Genomic DNA, 20,667 nt, shown 5'->3' on the forward strand with positions numbered 1-20,667 from the left:
AACGTGCCCACCCGCGGGGCCCAGACCAGGACAGGAGCCAGAGAGCCAGAATCTCAGTGTTTAATGGCGGTAGGACCTCACTCGCTCAGGCCCAGTGCCAGGGCTTAAATTTTGTTGAAAGCGGCAATGTCGACGCTCTGCACCTGAGGAGAGGAGGGAGGCTGTGGTCACGTGGGGCCCAGTTTCCCAAAGGCCCACCTGCTCCTGTCACCTGCCCAGCCAGGGGTTCATTTGGGGACCCACTCCCCCAGAGGTGGGCCCGCCCACTCACATGCTCCTCGAACTTGGTGATCTCCTCTTCCAGCAGGTCGGTCCCCACCTTGTCATCCTCCACCACACACTGGATCTGCAGCTTGCGGATGCCGTAGCCCACGGGCACCAGCTTGGAGGCCCCCCAGGTCAGCCCGTCCAGCTGGATGGAGCGCACGCAGGCCTCTAGCTGGGCCATGTCCGTCTCATCATCCCACTGCGGGTAAGGGGGAGGAGGGTCTGGGGTCAGGAGCCTGCAGACACTGGGGAGCCCCCTCCAGCCCAGCAGTTCTCAAAGGGCCCTGAGAACAGTCAGCTCACACCTGCCGTGCCCCTGCGTTTCCCTTCCTAGCCCAAGATTGCAAATGCAGCTCAGATCCCACCAGAACCCTAGGGCAGGGGGAGGGCTGCAGGTGAGCCACTCACAGGCTTGACGTCCAGGAGGATGGAGGACTTGGCCACCAGCGCAGGCTTCTCGGCTTTCTTCTCAGCGTACTGCCGCAGCCTCTCCTCCCGCAGCCGGGCGGCCTCCTTGTCTTCCTCCTCATCGCTGCCAAACAGGTCGATGTCATCGTCCTCGTCATCCTCCGCCGCGGTGGCTGCCTTCTTGGTGGGGGGCTCCACTTGGCGCATGGGAGACACGTGCTGCCAAGGGGGAGGGGAGGCTGAGACCCACCCAGCCAGGGCCCCAGGCCTCTAGCCCCTCACTGCTGCCTGTGCCAGCCCGTACAGGGGGTGGAGGCTCTCCTGGCCTCCTGCTCCTCCGCAGGGCGAGGCGTGGGGGCCCAGGTGAGTACCTGGGTCTGCGGGGCTGTCGCCCGGTGGGCGGGCGAGCTCTTCTCCAGCGCACTCAGCCGGGCCTCCAGCCTGGAGACGGCCTGCTGCAGATCCTGCACCACTGCAGGAACAAAGGGAATGCTGGTCAGACGGCAGAGGCTGGGGTGGGGTCCCCCCACCCATCAGGCCCAGGGCCTCACCGCCTCGCAGGCTCTGGTTCTCCACTTCCAGGTTGGCAATCCGGATGACGAGCTCACTGTGGTCTCCGCCAGGACCACTGGAGGCCCCAGGGCCTGAGCTCTGTAAGGCAGAGGGAGGGAGGGCTCAGCGCCCCAGCCTGCTCCTAGGATCCCCCTGACTCACAGCCACTCAGAAGCAGAGCCCAGCCGGGTCCAACTGCTGTGCTCCGGTCAGGCGAGGGGGAGGAAGCCCTGGAGACATGGTGACATTCTCAGTCAAGCAGGAAGCACAGGACAGAAGGCAGAAGGCCTAGGACAGCCCCATCAGGGAGACAGTGCGGAGCTGAGAGCCACAGCTGCCGCTTCCCGGGGCGGGAAGAAGTGGGGGACTTACAGGCCCAGGGGCAGCCTGGCCTGGGGCCTAGTGGGACTGGGAACTGGAGGGGAGACTGGCTGAGTGGCCAGTGAGGGCAGCAGGAAGGAGCACACCTGTGGATGGGCAGCCACCCTACAGTGGCCAGCACAGCCCCTTGCCTCCTTCGGGCCACGCAACGGCTGTCTGCCTCACCAAGCCTGCCCTTGAAGGTGCTGGGTGACTGGGGCCCCAAACCTGGCCGCCAGCCTCCCTGGTTCCTCCCTGACTGGGAGCCCCTATCGTCTGACCCAAGCAGTGCTGCCCAATGAGCTCACCCGCAGAGGCCACAGCTCAGCCCATTACACCCAGGGGCCTGCATGCACACGTGCGGATCATTCGGCACAGCCGCAACCCAGTGGAATGGCTCTGAGGACACGGTCCACCTGGCTCTTTCCCAAGAGCTGCTACTGCCCTCTGGTGTCCAATCACAATAATGACCTTGAGGCTTGGGCTGGCCAAGCAGCCACACGGCAACCCATGTGGCCTCCTCCCCTGCTCTGTACACCCCACGGAGAAGCTAAAGGTCCCCAGGGAGGACAGCCCAATGGGCACCCAGCTTCCTGCCCGTGGACCAATGGGCAACGCAAGGCCGACACTGTCCCGTGACGCACCAGCTCCCATTCCCTTGTTTGAGGCAGAGCCAGCCAAGGGTGGCCGGGTGAAGCGTGGCTGGGGAAGGGTCACTGACCAGCCGCCATGATACTGGGGTGGGCTCTGCTCATGCCACTCCTCTCCTTTCAGCTCAACGGAGGCGGGCATCCCCAGCCTCCTCCTGTGGTCAGTAAATGGCAGCTCACACTGGAAAGCTGTGCTGGACTTGTCTTCTCCAGAGGGTCCTCCACCTGACTGCCCTCACCCAAGTCATGGCCCACCACCACCACTGGGCATGTGGTGACCTCCCCTCCAGCCCATTTCTCACGCATTCAACTCCCAACGCCATTTCCACCAAGATCTTCCAACAGCTTCCATCACACACGGACGAAATTCAGAGCCTCCCATTCCCTACAAAGCCCCAACCACCCTCCTACCCCTGCGCCAGCCTGCGCGTGAGGGCCCGGCTCCTGTCTCAGCAGGCCCCCCACAGCCCCGTCTCCCGGGGCTCACTGCCAGCCAGGCAAACAAGCCAGGTCCTGGCAGCAGGTGGGAGGGGGGAAGGTTGGCGCCTCAAGCCTTTGTCCTGCTATGCCTGCTGCCCCACGTGTTGGCCCCAGCCCTGGTGACAACACTGAGCGGGGACCACCTGCTGATGCATCCCAAGGGTGCAGGCTCTGGGCAAGGCCCCACCTGGCCCTACATGCCACTGTACATGCCACCAGGCCTCTCCATGAAGTTATGCCCCCACCCACGCCCTAGCACCTGCCACTCAGACTCAGGCAGGGAAAGAGGAAGCCAAGGAGCCCAGGGCCCCAAACCCCAGCCTCAGTGAGACCGGCCCAGGCCACCCAGTCCAGTCATAGCCCATGACAGCTGTCACAGGCGGCCACCTTGTAGCCTCAGGGGGCAGTGCCACAAACCAAGGTTTTGAATCCAGAACCTCCACCCCATACCTGGCACCATGCACAATGTCCAGGAACCTTCGGGTTTTCAAATCCCAGTGTCCGCTGAGCTCCACCCCACCCAATCCAAGCCTGGGGCTGGGCCAGCAGTGTCCTTCCTGGGCCCCTCTGTGCTGCACAATGCCCCTCTAAAGGTCACGCAGAAGCCCTAACCAGCAGCATCAGAAGGGGAGCGTATTTGGAGAAGGGGTCTTCACAGTGGAAATCCAGTTACAATGAGGTCATTAGAGTGCTCCTAATTCAATGTCTGGTATCCTTGTAAGAGGAAATCTGGACACACACGCACAGAGGGAAGATGATGTAAAGACACGGGAAGACAGCTGTCTGCACACCAGGGAGAGCGGCTCAGAAGGAACCAATCCTGCCCCCACCTTGATCTTGGACTTCCAGCTTCAGACTGAGGAGATAAATGTCTGTTGTTTCAGCCACAGGGTTTGTGATGCTACATTACGGCCGCCTGAGCAGACGAGTCCTCAAGCTCTAGCAGCATGCCCACACGCTTTCCCCAAAGACCAAGACCTAGCAGAGGACCCCAACAGAGCCAGGGCCCCCTGAGCGCCAGAGGAGGAAGAGTTCCTGCAGCCCCAGAAGCCCTCTGGTTCCAGCCTTCTGAGCACTGGAGCCCAACACGCCTGGCGTGGGTGTAAAGAGCTTGTGCCACCTCGCTCTCATGTCTGCCTGGCCTGAGCATGGTCAGGCAAGCAGAGGGTGGCAGGCGGGATGTAGGGCTGGTGGGCAGAAAGCAAAGTAGGAGCAAGTGGAGGTTGAGCACAAAGCAGGGCCTGCTGGGCAGACTGGTGGTACCACCTCCTGGGGTCACCCGCCCAGGGCTGCCCAGCCTATCGCCCAGGGGTCAGTATGCCCGAACCAGCTGTGGCTGACAGAAAGCTCCCAAACACGTCCACACACTTATCCCCAAAGCCTGTAGAGAAGTGACCTCACATGGTCAAAGGGACTATGCAGGTGTGAGAAAGTGGAGGATGTGAAGATGGGGAGATTATCCTGCATTATCCAGGTGGGTCCACATAAGAGAGAGGCAGGAGACAGAGAAGGAAAGGTGACCAAAGCCAACCTCAGGGTCAGGACACTGCTGGCCAGAAGCCACAGACCAAAAAATGTGGGCAGCTTCTCCAAGTCAAAAAAGACAAGGAAACGGATTCTCTTCTAGGCTCTCCAGAAGGAACACAGCTCTGTTGACACCTGGCCCTCAAGTCTGGGATACCACCCTGCGTCCCAGAGGGAGGAGGAGGTCCTGACTCTCTGGCCAGGCAGGCGGAACAGCAGGTCTGCCACCTGCTAGGGCCCACCTCCCCCACCAGGCCGCAGGCAGAGCTCCTCTCCTGATCTCAACTGGGGCCTGGAGGCCGAGCTGGGCCAACGGCCCCTCTCTGGGCCTCAAATTCACGATAGTGCCGATTCTATGAGTCTATGTGACCTCAACACGCCCCACGAAGCATCTCTCTGGGGAGGGCAAGCCCTAAGGGGGAAGGGAGGAAGCGTGGTAGACCCGGCCTCCCACCGAATTTGTTTCTGTGCAGGGAGCAAGCAGGAAGGAAAAGGCCTCCAGGCGCGTGCCCGCTGAACGTGCCCTGCAGGAGGACAGTGCCAGCCCAGGGCTGGCACCACCCGAGCGGCCAGGGCGAGGGCAGGAGGGCGTCCCGGGTGACCGCCAGCAAGCAGGTGAGAGAGGCAGGGCAAGGAGGCAGGAGTAAGAACGTCTCCTGGGGTGGTCTGGGTCAGGTCTGCGTCCCCTCAGGCCACAGCACTGCACACCCCACCCTAACTTTGCCCCAAAGAACCAAAACAATCAGCAGGACCGGGGGAAATGTCAGATCCACAGCCTGGCCTGAGGGCGGCAGTGCCGAGTGCGAGCCTGCGGGTACGCGGGCCGTGGGTACTCACTCCGGCCAGGGATTTCTGGATGTTTTCTCTGGCTCTCGCAATGTCTCGGAGGATCACGCTGGCGCCGTTCTCCTGCAGACAGTGCAGAAAGAACTGAGTCTTTTCTTTCATTAAAAAAATTTGATTTCAAAAAAAAAAGGACCCTCATGTGAAGAGAGCAAGAAAGTGCTGCGCAGATTAAAGCTCAGCGGGACAGCGAGGAGTAGAAGGGGCCGGAGTCTTGTGGCCGTGACAACAGGGCCTGAGGTGCGGCCAGTCTGCAGGCCCAGCCGAGCCCTGTGCCATCCTGATGGGCACCTGGGTGCCTACCGGCCCCGGCAGCCTGGGAGAGAGTGGGAGTGTACTGTTCCATGCTGGGACCAGAGCCCATCCAGCACCTCAGGAGCCAGGCAGGGCCACCCCTCCAAAGACCCTGCCCCCAGCACCTGGGAGCAGAGCCAGCCGGCGGCCCCAAGCGCAGTCCCTACCTGGCGTGAGGAGCCAGCCACAGGCCCGTTCATCTGCTCGTAGAATTTCCTCTCTGCATCATCATATTTGAACTTATCGAACCAGATCTTCTCATGCACTAGGAAGTTTGTGGCCATTTTCCTGCTGGGAGGGGGAGGAGAGACTAAGAGAGCCTGGCTGGGAGGAGGCGGCACCTCCCCACAGGCCCCAGGCCTGGCCTGCACGAGTGTGCCTTCCAAGAGGCCAGACGCCAAGGGTGCAGGGTAGGCTGTCCCAGTCCCTGGGTGATAAGGGCTCCAGGTTCCAGGACAGAGCACAAGTGGCTCTCAATGTGGACAGCACTGAGCCTGTAAGCCCCCGCCAACCACTCCCTGCCCCCCCACCCCAAGCAGACTTCCTTCAGCGCTCAGGCCTGCGGTCCCCAGGCCCGTCCCTGAGACCAGCGGATCTCAAAGTGTGGCCAGGAACCTCTGGGGGTCCCCAAGGTCCTCCCTTCTCCAATCACACCTCTGTCTATGTGAGGCTGGATTCACATCAGACAATGCACACCAACAGACTGAACGCAGAGACAGGAGCCCAGTTGCCTCCTATTAAGTCAGACACTGAAGAGATTCTCAAAAACGTAAAACAAGGCCACTCTGTTCACTGAATTTTTCTGTTACAGAAAACCATTTCTCATGAAAACACATTATTAACATGTCACAAGCTTCTTATCTTTTTTCAATGAATAAGCACTTTAGCATTTCTGTATTAACTGCTAATGTGGTAAAAATCAACAGATGTAATAAAAGCTCTTTGGGGTCTCGAGACCAGAGACCAGGGGCTGACAAACTACAGCCTGGGAGCCAAACCCAACCACTGTCTGTTTCTGCAGATGGTAGCACCAGCACACGGCCACGCTCACCTGCTCCTGCTGCTTTCCCACCGCTCAGCTGGGGGAGGAGCTGCCACAGCCCTGGGCCCACAGAGCCCACACTCCCCGCTCCCTGGCCCTTCAGAGAACAAGTCCACTGACTCGGGACAGCCGAAGCCCCTTCTGCTCCTCACTGAATGCAACAGAAACAGACTCAATCTTGCCAATCCTCTGTGCCCAGGACACCAGGTCATCACTGGACCTCGCCAAGTGTCCCCTCGGTGACGAGAGGGGGGTTGGGTCTCAAGACTCTCCTCCACCCCACACTCTCCCTGCCATGAGCAGAAACCAGGCCACCGTGAACAGGGTTCCAGCCTCACACTCCCCCCTCCACTGCCTGATGGGGGACACTCCTCCATGATGAGTGTCATACCCTGCGCCTCACATCAAGGCCTGCATCCTGTCAAACCAGCAAATCCAATCCCATCAAGGAGCCAAGGGGCTCCTGCCGGGAGACTGGGGCCCAGGGAGGCCTCTCCAAGTCTTGCTGGCCAGCCTGCTGCATGGCCGCCTGCACCCAGGCCCTTTCCCCACTGCTGCACCTCCGGTCTTCCCTCTGCCGGCAGCTCTCTCTGCCCACCTGCCTGGGCCCAGCTAGCTGGGGGACCTCTTCCGTGGCCAGGCACTCGCCTGTCCACACCCCTGCAGTTCTCCACGCCCCTGGCCTCCAGAGACCACTGCCGATGCTGCATGAAACCGTCCTGGGGCAAGGCCTCTGGGTCCCCAGGCTGAAGGCAAGTCAGCCTCGCCCAGTGGCTGTCCTTCACTCAGGCCGCTCCACTGGCCACATGCTGGTGTACCCGAGACACCCACCTTACCTGAGAGGGAGTTACGAACGACCAGGGCTGCAGGAGATGAGGGCCAGGAGGGGCAGGCGGGGGCCTCCCGGATCCCACGCCTTGCCCCAGTGGGGCTCAGGGGCCAAGAGCCCTCAACGCTCCCCCTACCCTGACTGTGACAGCCAAAGGGGACTCTGGGAGTGACCTGGCCAAGAGGGGAACCCTAGACAGGCCAGATTCAGCCCTGTGCTGACCCCTTCCCTCCCCCAACAGCCCAGAACTTAGTGACCCTCAAGGGGTGACCCTAGACGCGACAGAGCCCCAGGGACAGAGAGCTACCCCCGCCCAACCTGCTCCTGCATCCAGCTTAGCTGGGTCTAGGAGCCTCAGGGAGAGCCCTGCCGCAGCCGGGAGGGGAGCACTGGGGGCCCAGTCTGGGCAAGCCCAGGCCAGACACCGGCCAGCACATTTCTCCTACTTGGGTCTCAGGCTGGACATGGACAGGCCAGACCAGACACCAGGTCGGTGAGCCAGGGACGCAGCCTCGAGGCGCCAGGCCACGCGCAGGGCCTCGGCAGCATGGTGGCGGCATTCCGCAGTGTCGTAGGCAGGCTTGCTGAGCCAGGGGGCCTCAGCGTCCTTGTGCAAGAAGTACCAGTAAGGCAGGGCAGAAGGGGCCTCCCCGTCGGCCCGCCGCGGCCCAGCCCGCTTGCTTCCCACAGCGTTGCGGCCCCGCCGGTCTCTGCGGCCCCGCCTGGCATTGTCGGCCTGGCTGGCTCGCTCCTGCAGGCGCACCTTCCCAGGGGGGTGGCCGTCAAACAGGGCCTCATAGAAGCACCTCTCGGCCGCGTCATACCGGGGCTTCTCCAGCCACACCTCCCGCACTAGCGCCTGCAAGCTTCCCAGTGGAGGCTGGCCGTTGCCCAGTGGGCTGGGCCGGTGGGCGAGGGCTAGGTCAGGGGTGGCCTCACGCTGGCCTGTGTTGGGAGCCCCCTGCCTGCCGCTCCCCTCTGTGGCCAGCAGCAGGGCCTGAGACCACTCCACGAATGCCCGCTCGGCCTGATCGAAGGAAGACTTGTTGATCCAGATGCCCCAGGTCACGTGGTGGCAGGCCACCTGGCTTCCGTGGGTGCAGGGGCCCCGGGGGGCCAGGGCGGGCAGCCAGGTGGCCTTGGCAGCCGCGTCTGCCAGCCTCTGGCGGTAGGAGCTCTCCGCCTGGTCGAAAAGTGGCTTGTCCAGCCAGACGTGGTCAGCCGAGAGGCCCACGAGGGAGGGGTCCACATGGCCGAGCCAGCTCTTCGGGGAGCGCTTCCTCTTCTTCTGCAGGGGCTTGTTCCCGGGGTCACCCCTGCTGCTGCTGTCAGGGGCCTCTACCTCCTCTGCCTCCTCGGTGGCCTCCTGACCGGGCCCGTTCATGGCTGGCGCCTCGGCGATGAGCTCCTGAGCGGCGGCGGCGGCTCGGGTGGCCTCGTGCTCATAGAAGCGCCGCTCGGCTTCGCCATACTTCTGCTTGTCCTCCCAGACGGTCTCCAGGCCACAGGAGGTCTTCACGCTCCTCATCTTCCGCGCAGCGTTAAAAGGCAAGCACAAGAAGGCAGTTGCAACACAGCAGGCCCCGCAGACAGCGCCCCTGCACCCCCTCAGCCTGACTGGCGGGGCTGGCAGGGCCTAGGGACACTCCCCAGTGCGGGTGCCATGAGCTAACATGCAAGGACCACAGTCAAACCCACGGGGAACTCAACAAAGCAGGGGACACATCACATACATACATGCACGTGTGTATATATGTATTCTTTGAACTGCACAACTTGTCTCCTCCAATCTAACATGCACCCAGGCTCTCCAGAGGGGTCTCGAGAACACTGTTTCCAAACCTCTTTAGCCACAGAAACCTTTTCTCATAGAATCTCCAAGGAGGGTTGCCAGACAAAACACAGGATACACTCAGCTAATTTGACTTCCACATAAACAACAAATAATTTTTAGAATAAGTAAGTCCTGCAAAACATTTGAGACACAGCTGTACTGAAAAGTTAGTCACTGTTCATCTGAAACTTTATCTGGATGTTCCATGTTTTTGCTAAGTCTGGCTGCCTGCCCTGAGGCCTTGCTAGTGCTTCTGTCTTACAGAAATGCACTTGGCTGTCTCTGAGGATGGCCCCGAGGGTGCACCCTGCCTCTGGGTCACCCACACCCGCCACGGCCACCCCACCACCCAGAGCAGCACATGCTCCAAGGGGAGCTGCCAAGGGTCTTAGACAAAGGACAGCCTCTCAGTGGGCAGCCTAGAGCAGAAGAGTGCCCACTCCCTCAAGACGACATCAGGGGAGACACCAGGGAGGATGCTGGTGACCATCTAAAAGGAAAGGAGCCCAGTGGCTCAGGCAGCGAGTAAGAGCCAGGCTCCTTGGTCAGCTGCAGCTCCTCCCAGCAGGAGGCCATGAGCTCACACCTCTGACGGCACCTGAACCAGAGGGGCCACGTGGGAATCTCCAAGACCGAGGACGGGGGGACCCCTCCCCTTGTTTCAGCACTGGATGGTTTGAAAGGCAGGTGAGGGGACGCTGCACCTCACCTGCCGCTGTGGCCAGTGCACAAGCCTCTGCCCCAGGACCCTCAGCTTCCTCGCTGGAGGTGGTGACCCCTCCAGCTTAGAGTGGCCTTAGCTGTCTGCTGTCCCCACGCAAGACAGCATGCACCATCAGCCACACGAGGCAATGGCCTTGTCCCCTGCCGTACGCCAATCCTACTGCCGCCACAGGGCCCCGCCACTCCCAGGCACGGTGCTGTGGAAACGCTGGCCCCTGCTCTGCCGACCACCCTACTCAGCAAGAACCAAGGGGTCTGGGCCACTGCAGCCTCTGGCCAGGAGCAGCTCAGGCCCAGAAAGCCCCGGAGGCCAGTGTGCTCTTAGGACATACCTAGGGTCCCCAAGCTCACACTTGGCTGGCCTGTTCTAGAGGGGTGGCTGTGACCAGCACAGGATTCCTTCCCAGCCACAGATCTGCACTGCTCCCCAAAGCAGAAGCCTCCAGGCCAGCTGACTAGCACCCAGGAGCTGACTTGCCAGGGGCTGAGCAGCTTTCCCTCAGGGTACCCGCACTGTCCCCTGCTTCGGTAGGGCCATTTGGTGGAGCCTAGGTGAGGGCAGATCCGCTGGCCCATGGGGCATTCCCCTGCTGGGCCCTCTCCCCCAGGAGACAAAGTCTCGGGGTGGGGGGCAACCTCTCAGCCTGGATGGTAAACCCTGCCCCCTACTTACTGCAGGGTCTACGTCCCTTTCCCAACACCTCCAAACAAAACCAAAACCTGGTTCCACTTACCCCGAGGGCCGTGTTGCTGTCTAAGTCCCATGCCCGCCTAGGACTTCGAGGCGAGTCCCCTTGTACTCTGAAGGGGTGCATCAGGAGCCTCTAATGGCACATGCCACAGGCCTCTGATGCCATCCTGGCAAGGAGCCAGGCCACGGACAGAGGCCCCAGGCTTGGAAAGGTCCCTGGGCCGCCCCCTCGCACGTTCCTCCCCAGGCTGGCGGCAGCACTTACCAAGGCCAGGCTGACGGCAGAGACAGTGGTGGGAGGCAGGAGCGTGTGCCCAGGAGGCAGGGCATTGTGACATCACCCACTGTCCCTGACGGGCTGCTGGCCTACTGGGCAGGGCTTGTCTGCCCCCGACCTGTCTGGTGCCAAGCCCCCAGTGGACCCTCACAGAGCAGTGCAGGTGCAGAGCAGCCCCTTCAGCTCTGCTCTCTAGGCTGAGCCCCCCAGTGCCGGAGCCCTGCCAGACCCTATTGGCCTAAACGCTGTCCTTGGCTCCTGACATCAGACCAGGCTCTGCTCAGGAGGGTAGGCCGCTTCTCAGGAGGCACAGGTGTTGGGACTCCCTGGGTGCAGCGACAGCCGGGTCAGGGTTCCCTGGCTCAGGTGAAGGGGACACAGGGGCATGAGACAGGTGGGTACTTACTTTCACTTTGATCTCCTAGGGCAGCATGAAGAGAAAGCAGCAAGGTTACAGGCGCTCAGAAAGGGGGGCCCAAGCAGGCTCTAGGGCCTCTTCAGAAGCTGCATGGTGAGGCGGCATGGAGGCGCGTTTGGTGCAAGGGGCAGAAGGGGAGCACCAGAGAGACCCAGCACCACATCCCAGAGGTGGCCGAGTCCACCCACTCAGGACAGCGCCGCTCCACCATCACTTGAAATGGGCAGTTCCTGGGGTTCCCGTTAGCTGGAGCCCAGGCAGCCCCGGGAGCACCATCTGAGCACCCCTCCCCCTGCTCCTCACTTGAGCTGAGGCCACCTGAGGAGCGGTGAGCCAGCACCCCGAGCGCCCCCACCGTCCACCTGGAGCTGCAAAGTGGATCCCCACTCAGTCAAGCCCCCGAGCTACCACTGGGTCCAGGCTGTTAGACAAGGTGAAGACGACAAGGACCACTCCAGGGATCTCAGCAGCCACCGAGCCCCAGTGCCCACGCTGGGACAGGGCCTCTCCCTCAGCAGGACCACTACTGGGGCAGAGTGCCACCATCCCCACAGGTTCATACGGAAGGGTCTCAGGGACACAAAGTCTTGCCGCTGAGCACAAAAGGACAGAGCTATTAACACATTCACAGATGCAGAAACAGCCCGGAGATGCTAGGTGCCCCGCCCCAAAGCCACAAAAGAGGGCAGCCTAGGAGCTGAGGAAGCCACAGGCGGATCCAGCTCTGGGAAGGCCTGCTGGGCACAGTGCCCTGTGCTGCCCCAAGGCCCTCCCCACTGCTCAGGGACCAGAGCCCTGGGGATCCATCTCCCTTCTCCCACAGGAGCTCTGCCGCCCAGGCCCCTGCCCTCCCCTGTCCCCCCACACTGCAGGCACTCAGCGCCAGCATCAAGTCACTGATGGGACACACAAGGTGCCCTGCGGGGCGGGGCAGACATGAGGACATGGTCCCAAGGGGAAGTGGCTGCCCCACGGGAGTGCACAGAGATCCAGGAAACCCGGGGCAGGCCTCCCTGCAGGAACCACACCCACCCCTAGGGCTTCTTAGGGGGCAGCCAGGCTCTGGCAGGAAGAGGGCTCTCTGCAGACATTGCAGTGAGCCACTCCTGCTGGCAGAGTGTCACCTGGGGAGGCTGGCCACAGACAGCTGAGTGCAGCGGAGCGCCTCCGGGCGTGAAGCCAGAGGCAGGACAGGGGCCAATAGCACCCACAGGGACACTGCAGGATGGTGCAGCAGGGTGCTCCTGGCCCCCTGCCCTGCCGCTGGGTCTCCCAGGACAGCCAGCACAGCCCCCCAGTGTCTCAGATGCCAGGGGCCATCTCTATTTCCTTGACTTCCCTCGTCCCTGAGTGCTCCCGTGTTCCATGAGGACCTGCTGAGGTGAAAGTCCACCTCTTCTGGTAGAAAAGCAAGTTTTTTGTGGACACAAACATGCAAGCCTATAGGTCTCCAATAAGGACCCTGAACTCGGACCCTCCCCTCCTGCAGTTTCTCCAGGCAACAACAGCAGAGGCTAGCCAGTAACAGAGCAGAGCACGGGAAGAAAGCTCGAAAATACCAGAGCAAGGACCCAGAGGAGAGTAGCTTCAGGGTTCCCTGCTCTCTGCTCCCAGACTGGACTGCAGTCTGCTGGCGCCTGCTCCCTCACTCACCTGCAGGGTGAAGAGCTGCGCTGCCCCCCACCAAGGCCCAACCCTGGTCCATCCATCAGGCACGTCGAGACCTCTCCCATAAGAGGGGGCGCTGCCCAAGGTTTGTGGGGGCCTGAGATTTGGGAGGCCCCAGAGGGATCATGCCCTGCCTGGCCACCGGGACCCGTGGAGAAAGCAGCCGATGCAGCAGAGGTGGTCCTGGTCAGAGACAGCCCCTCCTCCGTGACTCTCCTAGCCCAGTCCCCATCGCAGTCACTCTCATGCCTGCACTGAGGTGGACACATGCTCCAAGTGTGTGCAGAGCCTTCGTGGGCCCAGCCTCTGCCAAGCTGGGAGGGCAGTTCTTGTGGTGCCAACACAGGGAACCTGGCAGCAGCCCCTGCCCAGGACACTCCTGGCTGGAGGGCCCTGAAGGAAGGCGATGGCGTGGCCTGGGAGTGCTGTGCCCACCACAGTGCCAGGGCCCAGAGGGCTCCGTGAGCTGGGGCGATGAACAGGGAAGGTTTTTGGGAGGGTTGGCCCCTCCCCTGGCTCTGCCCTCCACACCACCTTCCCATCCTCTGGACATCGCCTCAGATAGCCCTGTGCCTGTTACCTCATCGGAGTCACACACATGAAGGAGCTCCCAGATTGTCCACCCCGGGGTCAAAGATCTCCACCCACCTTCCACAGGAAGTGGGAATCGGCAGAAGCAGGCATGAGGTGTTCGGGGGGGAATGGGGTCGGCTGGCCAGCTCAGCTTTCTCTGGATCCCCCAGCTGGCATGGCTTGGACCAGTGCTGCATAATGGAGCTTCCTGTATCTGCAATGTCTGACGGCAGCCACAAGCACTTGAAACGTTTTAGTCAATGAGAAGAGCCACACAGGGTAGTGACACAGGACAGCACAGCTCCAGCCACAGGGGAGCCATGTACCGAGTGGTACCCTTTGCCTTTTTTTAGGGAGGAACTCCACAGCCCAAAATTCCTACTCAGATGCTTTCCTACCTCCGACTCCTGGATATCTCAGCCCCACTCAGAAACACCACCTGCCCTCCTGGCAGGAAGGGGGCCCCTGCACCCTGAGACTCTGGGCTCACACTGTGGCTGCCCATGTCACCCCACCGCAGGCCCAGCAGGCAACAATGTTCTCCCTCAAATGCCATAGCCTGCCAGTTCTATTTCTGTCCTAGCCTGTGGCGCCCTGGCCTAACCTGACCAGCCTGGCCCCTGCGCCCCCTTCCCTGGGGGCGACTCCAGTCCTGGACATGTTTCTTCAACCTTCTGCATATACCCAACACCTCACGTGTGCGTCTCCAAGCTCCATACACAGCTGGGAGACAGGACTGGAGAAACTAGGACTCTGAGTCCCCCTGCAGTGCCAGTGCTTTGCAAAAGTGTCTCACTGCCCGCTCTGAACACACACATCATCTTAAACTATCTGTGTAGGGCCAGGGCTCAACAAATGCCCACCCCAGCATTTCCCGCCTGTGGTCCCTGAAAAGCTGACACCAGTGTACAACATGCTAAAGGTATTCTTTTTTTTGATCTTTGATAAATCATCACCTTCAAGAAACCTTCATTCACAAAAATACTAGCTGAGCACATCTGCCCACCTGTGCTGAACCCTGGGGCCTCATCGCGCTACCCAGGAGCAAAGCCAAGGGGGACAGCCCCAGGCCAGGCTTCTCCAGATGGCAGTCATCCCAGGCCCACTGTGGAGAGAAGGCACCAGTGGCCGAGTGTTCACTCTGCCCTGGGCTCCTGTGACCCCACTGCAGACTCATGCTGCAGTGAGGAGATGGAGGCCCAGCCTGAAGAGCATCCCCCAGGACTGGCACGAGTCCAGACTAACCGCCCTGCAGAGGGGACCCAGGGAACCTATTCCTTAAGAGTGTGTGTGCCCAGTGCTCCGGGAGAAGGCACTTTCAGAAGACACCCTGTCCACAGGGCTGGGCACTGGAGGGCTCAGGAAGAACCAGACCACATCGCATTCAAACCAGCCCACTTAGCGGCGGCTCAGGGTACCCAGAGATGACTGGAGAGTCAGAGCTGCTCTTGCAGAAGCCCCGCAATGTAAGATGCAAGACAAGGCGTCCTTCCCCACCCCAGGCCAGGCCCACTCTCCCAGAAGAGTTACATGCCAGGGTCAACTTAAGAGGCCCTCCTCCTTCAAGCAGGAACCACCCCAAACTTCAGCTACACTAACAGTTCTCTTGCGCTGGGGAGCCCTTCATTCTGGAAACTCTGATGTGCAGCCTCCAGTGAGCCCCTACCCCACTGCACCCCCTTGGCTCCAGCGTGAGCCTTTCTCTTCCTCTGTCCACTTAAAGTGCACATTTCTCAGGAAGGCATCACCCCCTCCTTCAAAGACTAGCTTCAACGTCGCCTCCTGCCTGGACCACCTTATCCAAGTCAAGACCCCGAGTCACTCTCAGACGACCCTTTGTGTTTCTTCTGAGCCACTCAGCAATCACGTCCTTATTCCTTCCCGCGTTCGTGAGCCGTCGAGGGTCCACAAGGATGGGCCCCGCGCCTGTCCCCCGGGGCCCCGAGCCGAAGTGCAGTAGGTGCTTAATAAACGCGTGCTGGACAAAGGACGGGCCACAGCTGGGCAGATATTCCTGCCACCCACCGAGACAGACGGGCCAAAGCGGCCGGGCACCCGGCGGCCGCCCTCCCGCCGGGGCCGCCGCAGAAGTCCGGCCACGTGGCCCGCGGGCCCGCCCTCTGCACTCCCCCCGGGCCCGCCGCACTGGAGCCCCGGTCCCCCACGGCGCGGAGTCCCTGGCGCAGCCCCGGCCGCCCGCCCCGATCCTGGGGCCTCGGCAGCGCGGGCGGCCCCTTCTGACGCGCGCCGCGGTACTCACACGCCAACCGAGGACGCGGCAACCAAAGACCAGGGTCGGCGGCGCGGGAGTCCAAGGAAAGAGAGGGCTGTCCGCCGCGCACGGGAAGTGAAGCCCGGGCCCGACCACACGCGCGGGCCGGGGACGCGGGGGAAGCCCGCGCGCACGCCCGCCTCGCCGCCAGAGCCCCCGCGCGAGATCTCCGCGGCAGCGAGGACAGAAGCCGGCAGGAGACCCCGCGGGGCTCGCTCTTTCCCGGAAGGGCCGCAGCAAACAGCTGGGAGCAGGCCGCAGCCCGCCCGGCCCCCCTCCGCTGCGGGTCCGGTGGACTCATCCGGCCGGCACGCGCCCGATGACGCGCGGGGAAGGCGGGCCCGGCGGGTTCAGCGCGCCTGCGCCGCGAGCCGGCGAGACAAAGGGGAGGGCCCGGCCGGCCCCGCCCCCAGGGCCCCGCCCCGCGCGGCCGGCCCGGCGGGCGTATGGCTCCCGCGTCCCCGCCGCCCCCGCCGCCCCCGCCGCCGCCGCCATGTACCCCGCGGGCCCCCCGGCCCGCCCAGCCCCGCGCCGCGGCCGCCGCCCCCCGCCCGGCCGCCCCGCGCAGCTGCCGCGGCCCCCTGCGCCCGCCCCGGCTCCTGCCGCGCGCCCGCCGCCCCCCGCGCCCGTGCCGCGGCCCCGCGTGGCTGTGAAGATGGCTTTCCGCAAGGCCTACTCCATCAAGGACAAGCTGCAGGCCATCGAGCGCGTAAAGGGCGGCGAGCGGCAGGCCAGCGTGTGCCGCGACTTCGGCGTGCCCGGCGGCACGCTGCGCGGCTGGCTCAAGGACGAGCCCAAGCTGCGCTGGTTCCTGGAGCAGTTGGGCGGCGAGGTGGGCACGCAGCGCAAGAAGATGCGGCTGGCCAACGAGGAGGAGATCGACCGCGCCGTCTACTCCTGGTTCCTGGCGCTGCGCCAGCACGGCGTGCCGCTGTCGGGGCCGCTCATCCAGGCGCAGGCCGAGGCCTTCGCGCGCCAGATCTACGGGCCCGAGTGCACCTTCAAGGCCAGCCACGGCTGGTTCTGGCGCTGGCAGAAGCGCCACGGCATTTCCAGCCAACGCATCTACGGCGAGGCCGAGCCCCCGGCCGCAGGCCCCGCGCCCGGCCCGCCAGTCAAGCAGGAGCCCGCGCAGCCCCCCGGCGCCGGCCCCTTGCAGGACCGCGCCCCGGCCCAGCCGCCCCCCGCCGAGGGCGGCTACGGCGACGAGCAGATCTACAACGCCAACGTCACCGGGCTCTACTGGAAGCTGCTTCCGGAGCAGGCCGCGCCCCTGGGCACGGGGGGCTGCGGCCGGCGCTGGCGGGGCGACCGGGTGACGGTGCTGCTGGCCGCTAACCTGACCGGCAGCCACAAGCTGAAGCCGCTGGTCATCGGGCAGCTGCCAGACCCGCCCAGCCTGCGCCACCACAACCAGGACAAATTCCCGGCCTCCTACCGCTACAGCCCCGACGCCTGGCTGAGTCGCCCGCTGCTGCGGGGCTGGTTTTTTGAGGAGTTCGTCCCGGGCGTCAGGCGCTACCTGCGCCGCAGCTGCTTGCAGCAGAAGGCCGTGCTGCTGGTCGCCCACCCGCCCTGCCCGAGCCCTGCGGCCAGGATACCCACCCTAGAGGAGAGTGAGGAGACCCCCAGGCGGTGTCGGCCTGAGTCCCTCGGCCCCCCGGAGGAGCTGCAGACCCCCGACGGGGCCGTTCGGGTGCTGTTCTTGTCCAAGGGCAGCAGCCGGGCGCACATCCCTGCCCCGCTGGAGCAGGGGGTGGTGGCCACCTTCAAGCAGCTGTACAAGCGGGAGCTGCTGCGGCTGGCCGTGTCCTGTGCGGGGGGCTCCCCGCTGGACTTCATGCGCAGCTTCATGCTCAAAGACATGCTCCATCTGGCCGGCCTCTCCTGGGACCTGGTGCAGGCGGGCAGTATCGAGCGCTGCTGGCTCCTGGGCTTGCGGGCGGCTTTTGAGCCCCGGCCAGCAGAGGAGTGTGCTGGGCAGCTGGCCAGCCAGGCCGAGGAGGCTGCTGAGCACAGCAGGGTGCTCAGTGACCTCACGCACCTGGCAGCCCTGGCCTATAAGCACCTGGCACCCGAGGAGGTGGCCGAGTGGCTGCACCTGGACGATGATGGGGGGCTGCCCGACAGCGGCAGAGAGGAGGCAGGCCCCGGCCGGCCCCCTGCGCTGGCCCCTGTGGCCCCTCCACCTCCAGCCAGCCTACCGTTTGTCTTGGGGGGTGGAGAGGAGGAGGAGGCCACCGTGCCCACCGCTGGGGAGGCTGTTCAGGGTCTGGAGACGGCTCTGCGGTGGCTGGAGAACCAGGACCCCCGGGAGGTGGGGCCACTGAAGCTGGTTCAGCTGCGCTCACTCATCAGCATGGCCCGGAGGCTGGGGGGCATTGGGCCCTCTCTGGCAGTCCCTGATGATGGGGTGTGACCAAGCCTGCCCGAGGGGCCCCCCCAGTGGCCTTTCTTCTGCTGCACTTGGAGGGAGGGGACACACATGGTCTCCCCATCTCCCCTCCTCCCCTCTCCTGGGGTGACCCACACCGTGGCTCGGGGTCCTGGGTCAAAGCCCAGCCTGTCTTGGAGGGGCTCTGTTGGTGAAAGGTCATCCCGCTCCACTGGTCCTGTCTCCTGGGGGGGCTAGAAGAGCCGCCCAGGCTCACGCTCCTCTTCTCTGGGCAAGCACATGCGCTGGGTCTGCGGTCTTCACATGGTTCCCCGCACGCATGCCTGCCACACACACCACAGCACTTATCAGAGAGCAGTTGGCTGTGTGCCCGCCCCGCCCCCTGTGGGGCTGAGGCTTCCAGCCCCGAGCCTGTCCGCACCTCCTGCCCTTCTCCTAGTGGCCCATGACTTGCACTGGACAAGGGCCCGGCACCCCCGTCTGTCCGGAGCCCTAGTGCTACATGGTTCCTGAACCACAGCCCTGAGATCATCTTAGCGAGGAAGCACACTACTCGGTTTTGTTTTTAGCGCATTAAACTGTTTTTACAGATACTCTTCATAGGGATCCAGGTGGTGTCTCAGTCCCCAGCCTGGGGCCGGTCTCAGAGGCTGGCTCTGTGGGCTGGGAAGAGAGGACGGCGCCCAGCCCTTGGGGCCTCCTGAGGTTCTGGATGTGGCAGGGAGTGTAGACTTTTGTTCCACCCAGATTTTTAATTTTCCTTAAGAAAATTCCATCTGAACAGTTCTCTTATTCTGTGGGGTTGGTGAGCAGCTGGACTTGGGCCCTGGTGACTTGACCAACAACTGGACAAGCTGCCTTGACTCCCCCACCAGCCAGAGCCCGCTTTGTCCAGCCCCAGGGCCTAGAGCCATCCCATCTATCCGAGAGCAGGTCTGCGGCACTGACAGCCGTGCTGGGACAATCCTGCAGTGCCTTAGCACCCCTCTAGGGCTCCTCCCGCCCCGGCCTGTGCCCCAGGCTTCCTTACCTCTGCTGGCACTGCCAAGGGTGTGGCTGAGGAGCTGCTTCCTGTGATCCGAGGAGTTGGGCTTCTGGGTGGCACAGTTTGAAAGAGGGAGGAGAGGGCTCGTGTTACTGTCCAGCTCTAGATTCAGAATCCCTTTGGTGGTCTGAGGCCAAGAGATGCCCATGCCTCCTGGGGGGCTGCCTTTGCAGAGATGCTGCCCAGAGCTGTTATGAGGGGCAGGGGGCCGGGTTTGGGCTCTGCCTGCCTCTCGGCTCTCCCTCATTCGCACCTACCCCATGTCCTCCTAGTGGTCTGAGACTGCAGAGGCTGCAGAAGGCGGTATATTTATGGGAGGGATGGCCGTGCACTGCGATGGCGCAGCTGGAGTGAGCCCCCAGGGCAATTTCCACGTGAGTCCAAGAACATAAACTCTTCGTTAAAAGTGGTCCCAGTCAAAAAATATATACGTATATATATATCTCAAATCTGAAAGCTGAGAGAAGGTGTGGAAAATTTGGGAGCAAGATGAGCGAGGCTTGGCTAGCCAGGTGCGGGGCAGCAACCTCTAGCCGTGCCTGCTGGGGCCCATCTGGCACCTCCACTTCCAGCCTTCTTGAGCCTGGACACCTAGATGAGCCTTTGGTTCTCAGGCTGGCCCTGGGTCTCTAACCCAAGCAGCTGGCATGGACTTCAGGAAGTCCAGCTGATGGCGACCAGGGGACCCAGGGCTGGGAGCTCCTGGTCTTGATGGCCAGCCTGCTAGGCGTCCACTCTGCCAGGCCTGCGTGAGGGGGTGTGTGGTAAGGCAGACTTCAGGGCCCGGGTGGGCTCCAAGTGAGGGTGTGGCCGGGGCTTGACACACAGCCCAGGGCGGCCTCTGGTTGAAGGCCCTTCAGCCTTCAACAGCACTGCCCCCTCTTGGCAAGGCTTGCATCTCGAGTCCTCCTTCCCGGTCTATCCCTCTATGGGCCCAGGCAGGGGAGGCTGGAGTTGGTATTGAGACTGATGTCAGGAACAGGACCTCTTACCTGCCTCTCTCCAAGCTATTTCACGTCGTACCAGCCCCCTCCCCTCTGGGGAATGGAGGCTGCACACCTGGATGGGCACTGTATAAATGAGGCCTGGGGCCTTGAGGAGCTAGAGTGCCTGTCAAATGGGTCTGGAGCTGCTGGGCCTCTAACAGTGTCTCTTACCTAGAACAGAACAGAGGTGCTGGTGTCCTGTGCGTGCTGCGGGGGGAGGCTGCAGGCCCCTGACATGTGGAAAAGGCTGCTCTGCCAGGGTGCCTGGCCCTGAGGGGATCCCCAGCAAGGATTGAATCCTCATGATCTCCAGGGTCTGCGGCATTAAATAGACAGCAGGCGGGAACCCAGGGCCCCATCCCATCTCACAGTCATCCACTTCCCTGGGCTCAGCTCAGTGTGAAATCATGGGGCAGCCTGGCCAGAGGCTTCCCGAGAGAGACCCTAGAGTCTGTCTCTGCAGGAGAAGGGCTGAAGCAGTCCCCAGCAGGGTGGCCTGCCCCTCCCTGCTGTTATCCTCTGGGCCTGGGGCATTG

General features: G+C 62.8%; 2 protein-coding genes across 5 annotated transcripts; one reads left to right on the top strand and one right to left on the bottom strand.

Annotated features, from left to right (window-relative positions):
• Nucleotides 1-44: 44 nt before the first annotated feature.
• EEF1D (eukaryotic translation elongation factor 1 delta) lies at nucleotides 45-15,938 on the bottom strand. 4 transcript variants are annotated; one of them, XM_058565061.1, is made up of 8 exons: nucleotides 15,694-15,938; nucleotides 5,546-5,666; nucleotides 5,079-5,150; nucleotides 1,227-1,326; nucleotides 1,047-1,147; nucleotides 676-894; nucleotides 272-466; nucleotides 45-143 (listed from the first exon to the last, which is right to left on the bottom strand). In XM_058565061.1, the coding sequence occupies exons 2-8, from the start codon at nucleotides 5,660-5,662 to the stop codon at nucleotides 105-107; spliced, it is 843 nt and encodes a 280-aa protein (XP_058421044.1). In that variant the 5' UTR covers nucleotides 5,663-5,666; nucleotides 15,694-15,938; the 3' UTR covers nucleotides 45-104. The 4 variants fall into 4 exon arrangements, with proteins under 4 accessions (XP_058421044.1, XP_058421043.1, XP_058421042.1 ...); XM_058565060.1 differs by having other exon boundaries at nucleotides 5,546-5,669; XM_058565059.1 differs by lacking the exon at nucleotides 15,694-15,938 and adding an exon at nucleotides 7,696-11,170.
• Nucleotides 15,939-16,195: 257 nt separating this feature from the next.
• Nucleotides 16,196-18,693, top strand: TIGD5 (tigger transposable element derived 5). Its single transcript, XM_058565062.1, has one exon. It carries the CDS (start codon nucleotides 16,199-16,201, stop codon nucleotides 18,122-18,124), a length of 1,926 nt encoding a protein of 641 aa, XP_058421045.1. The 5' UTR covers nucleotides 16,196-16,198; the 3' UTR covers nucleotides 18,125-18,693.
• The last annotated feature ends 1,974 nt before the right edge of the window (nucleotides 18,694-20,667 follow it).

This window comes from Diceros bicornis, chromosome 21, assembly GCF_020826845.1.
Source record: "Diceros bicornis minor isolate mBicDic1 chromosome 21, mDicBic1.mat.cur, whole genome shotgun sequence".
NCBI classification, from domain to species: Eukaryota; Metazoa; Chordata; class Mammalia; order Perissodactyla; family Rhinocerotidae; genus Diceros; species Diceros bicornis.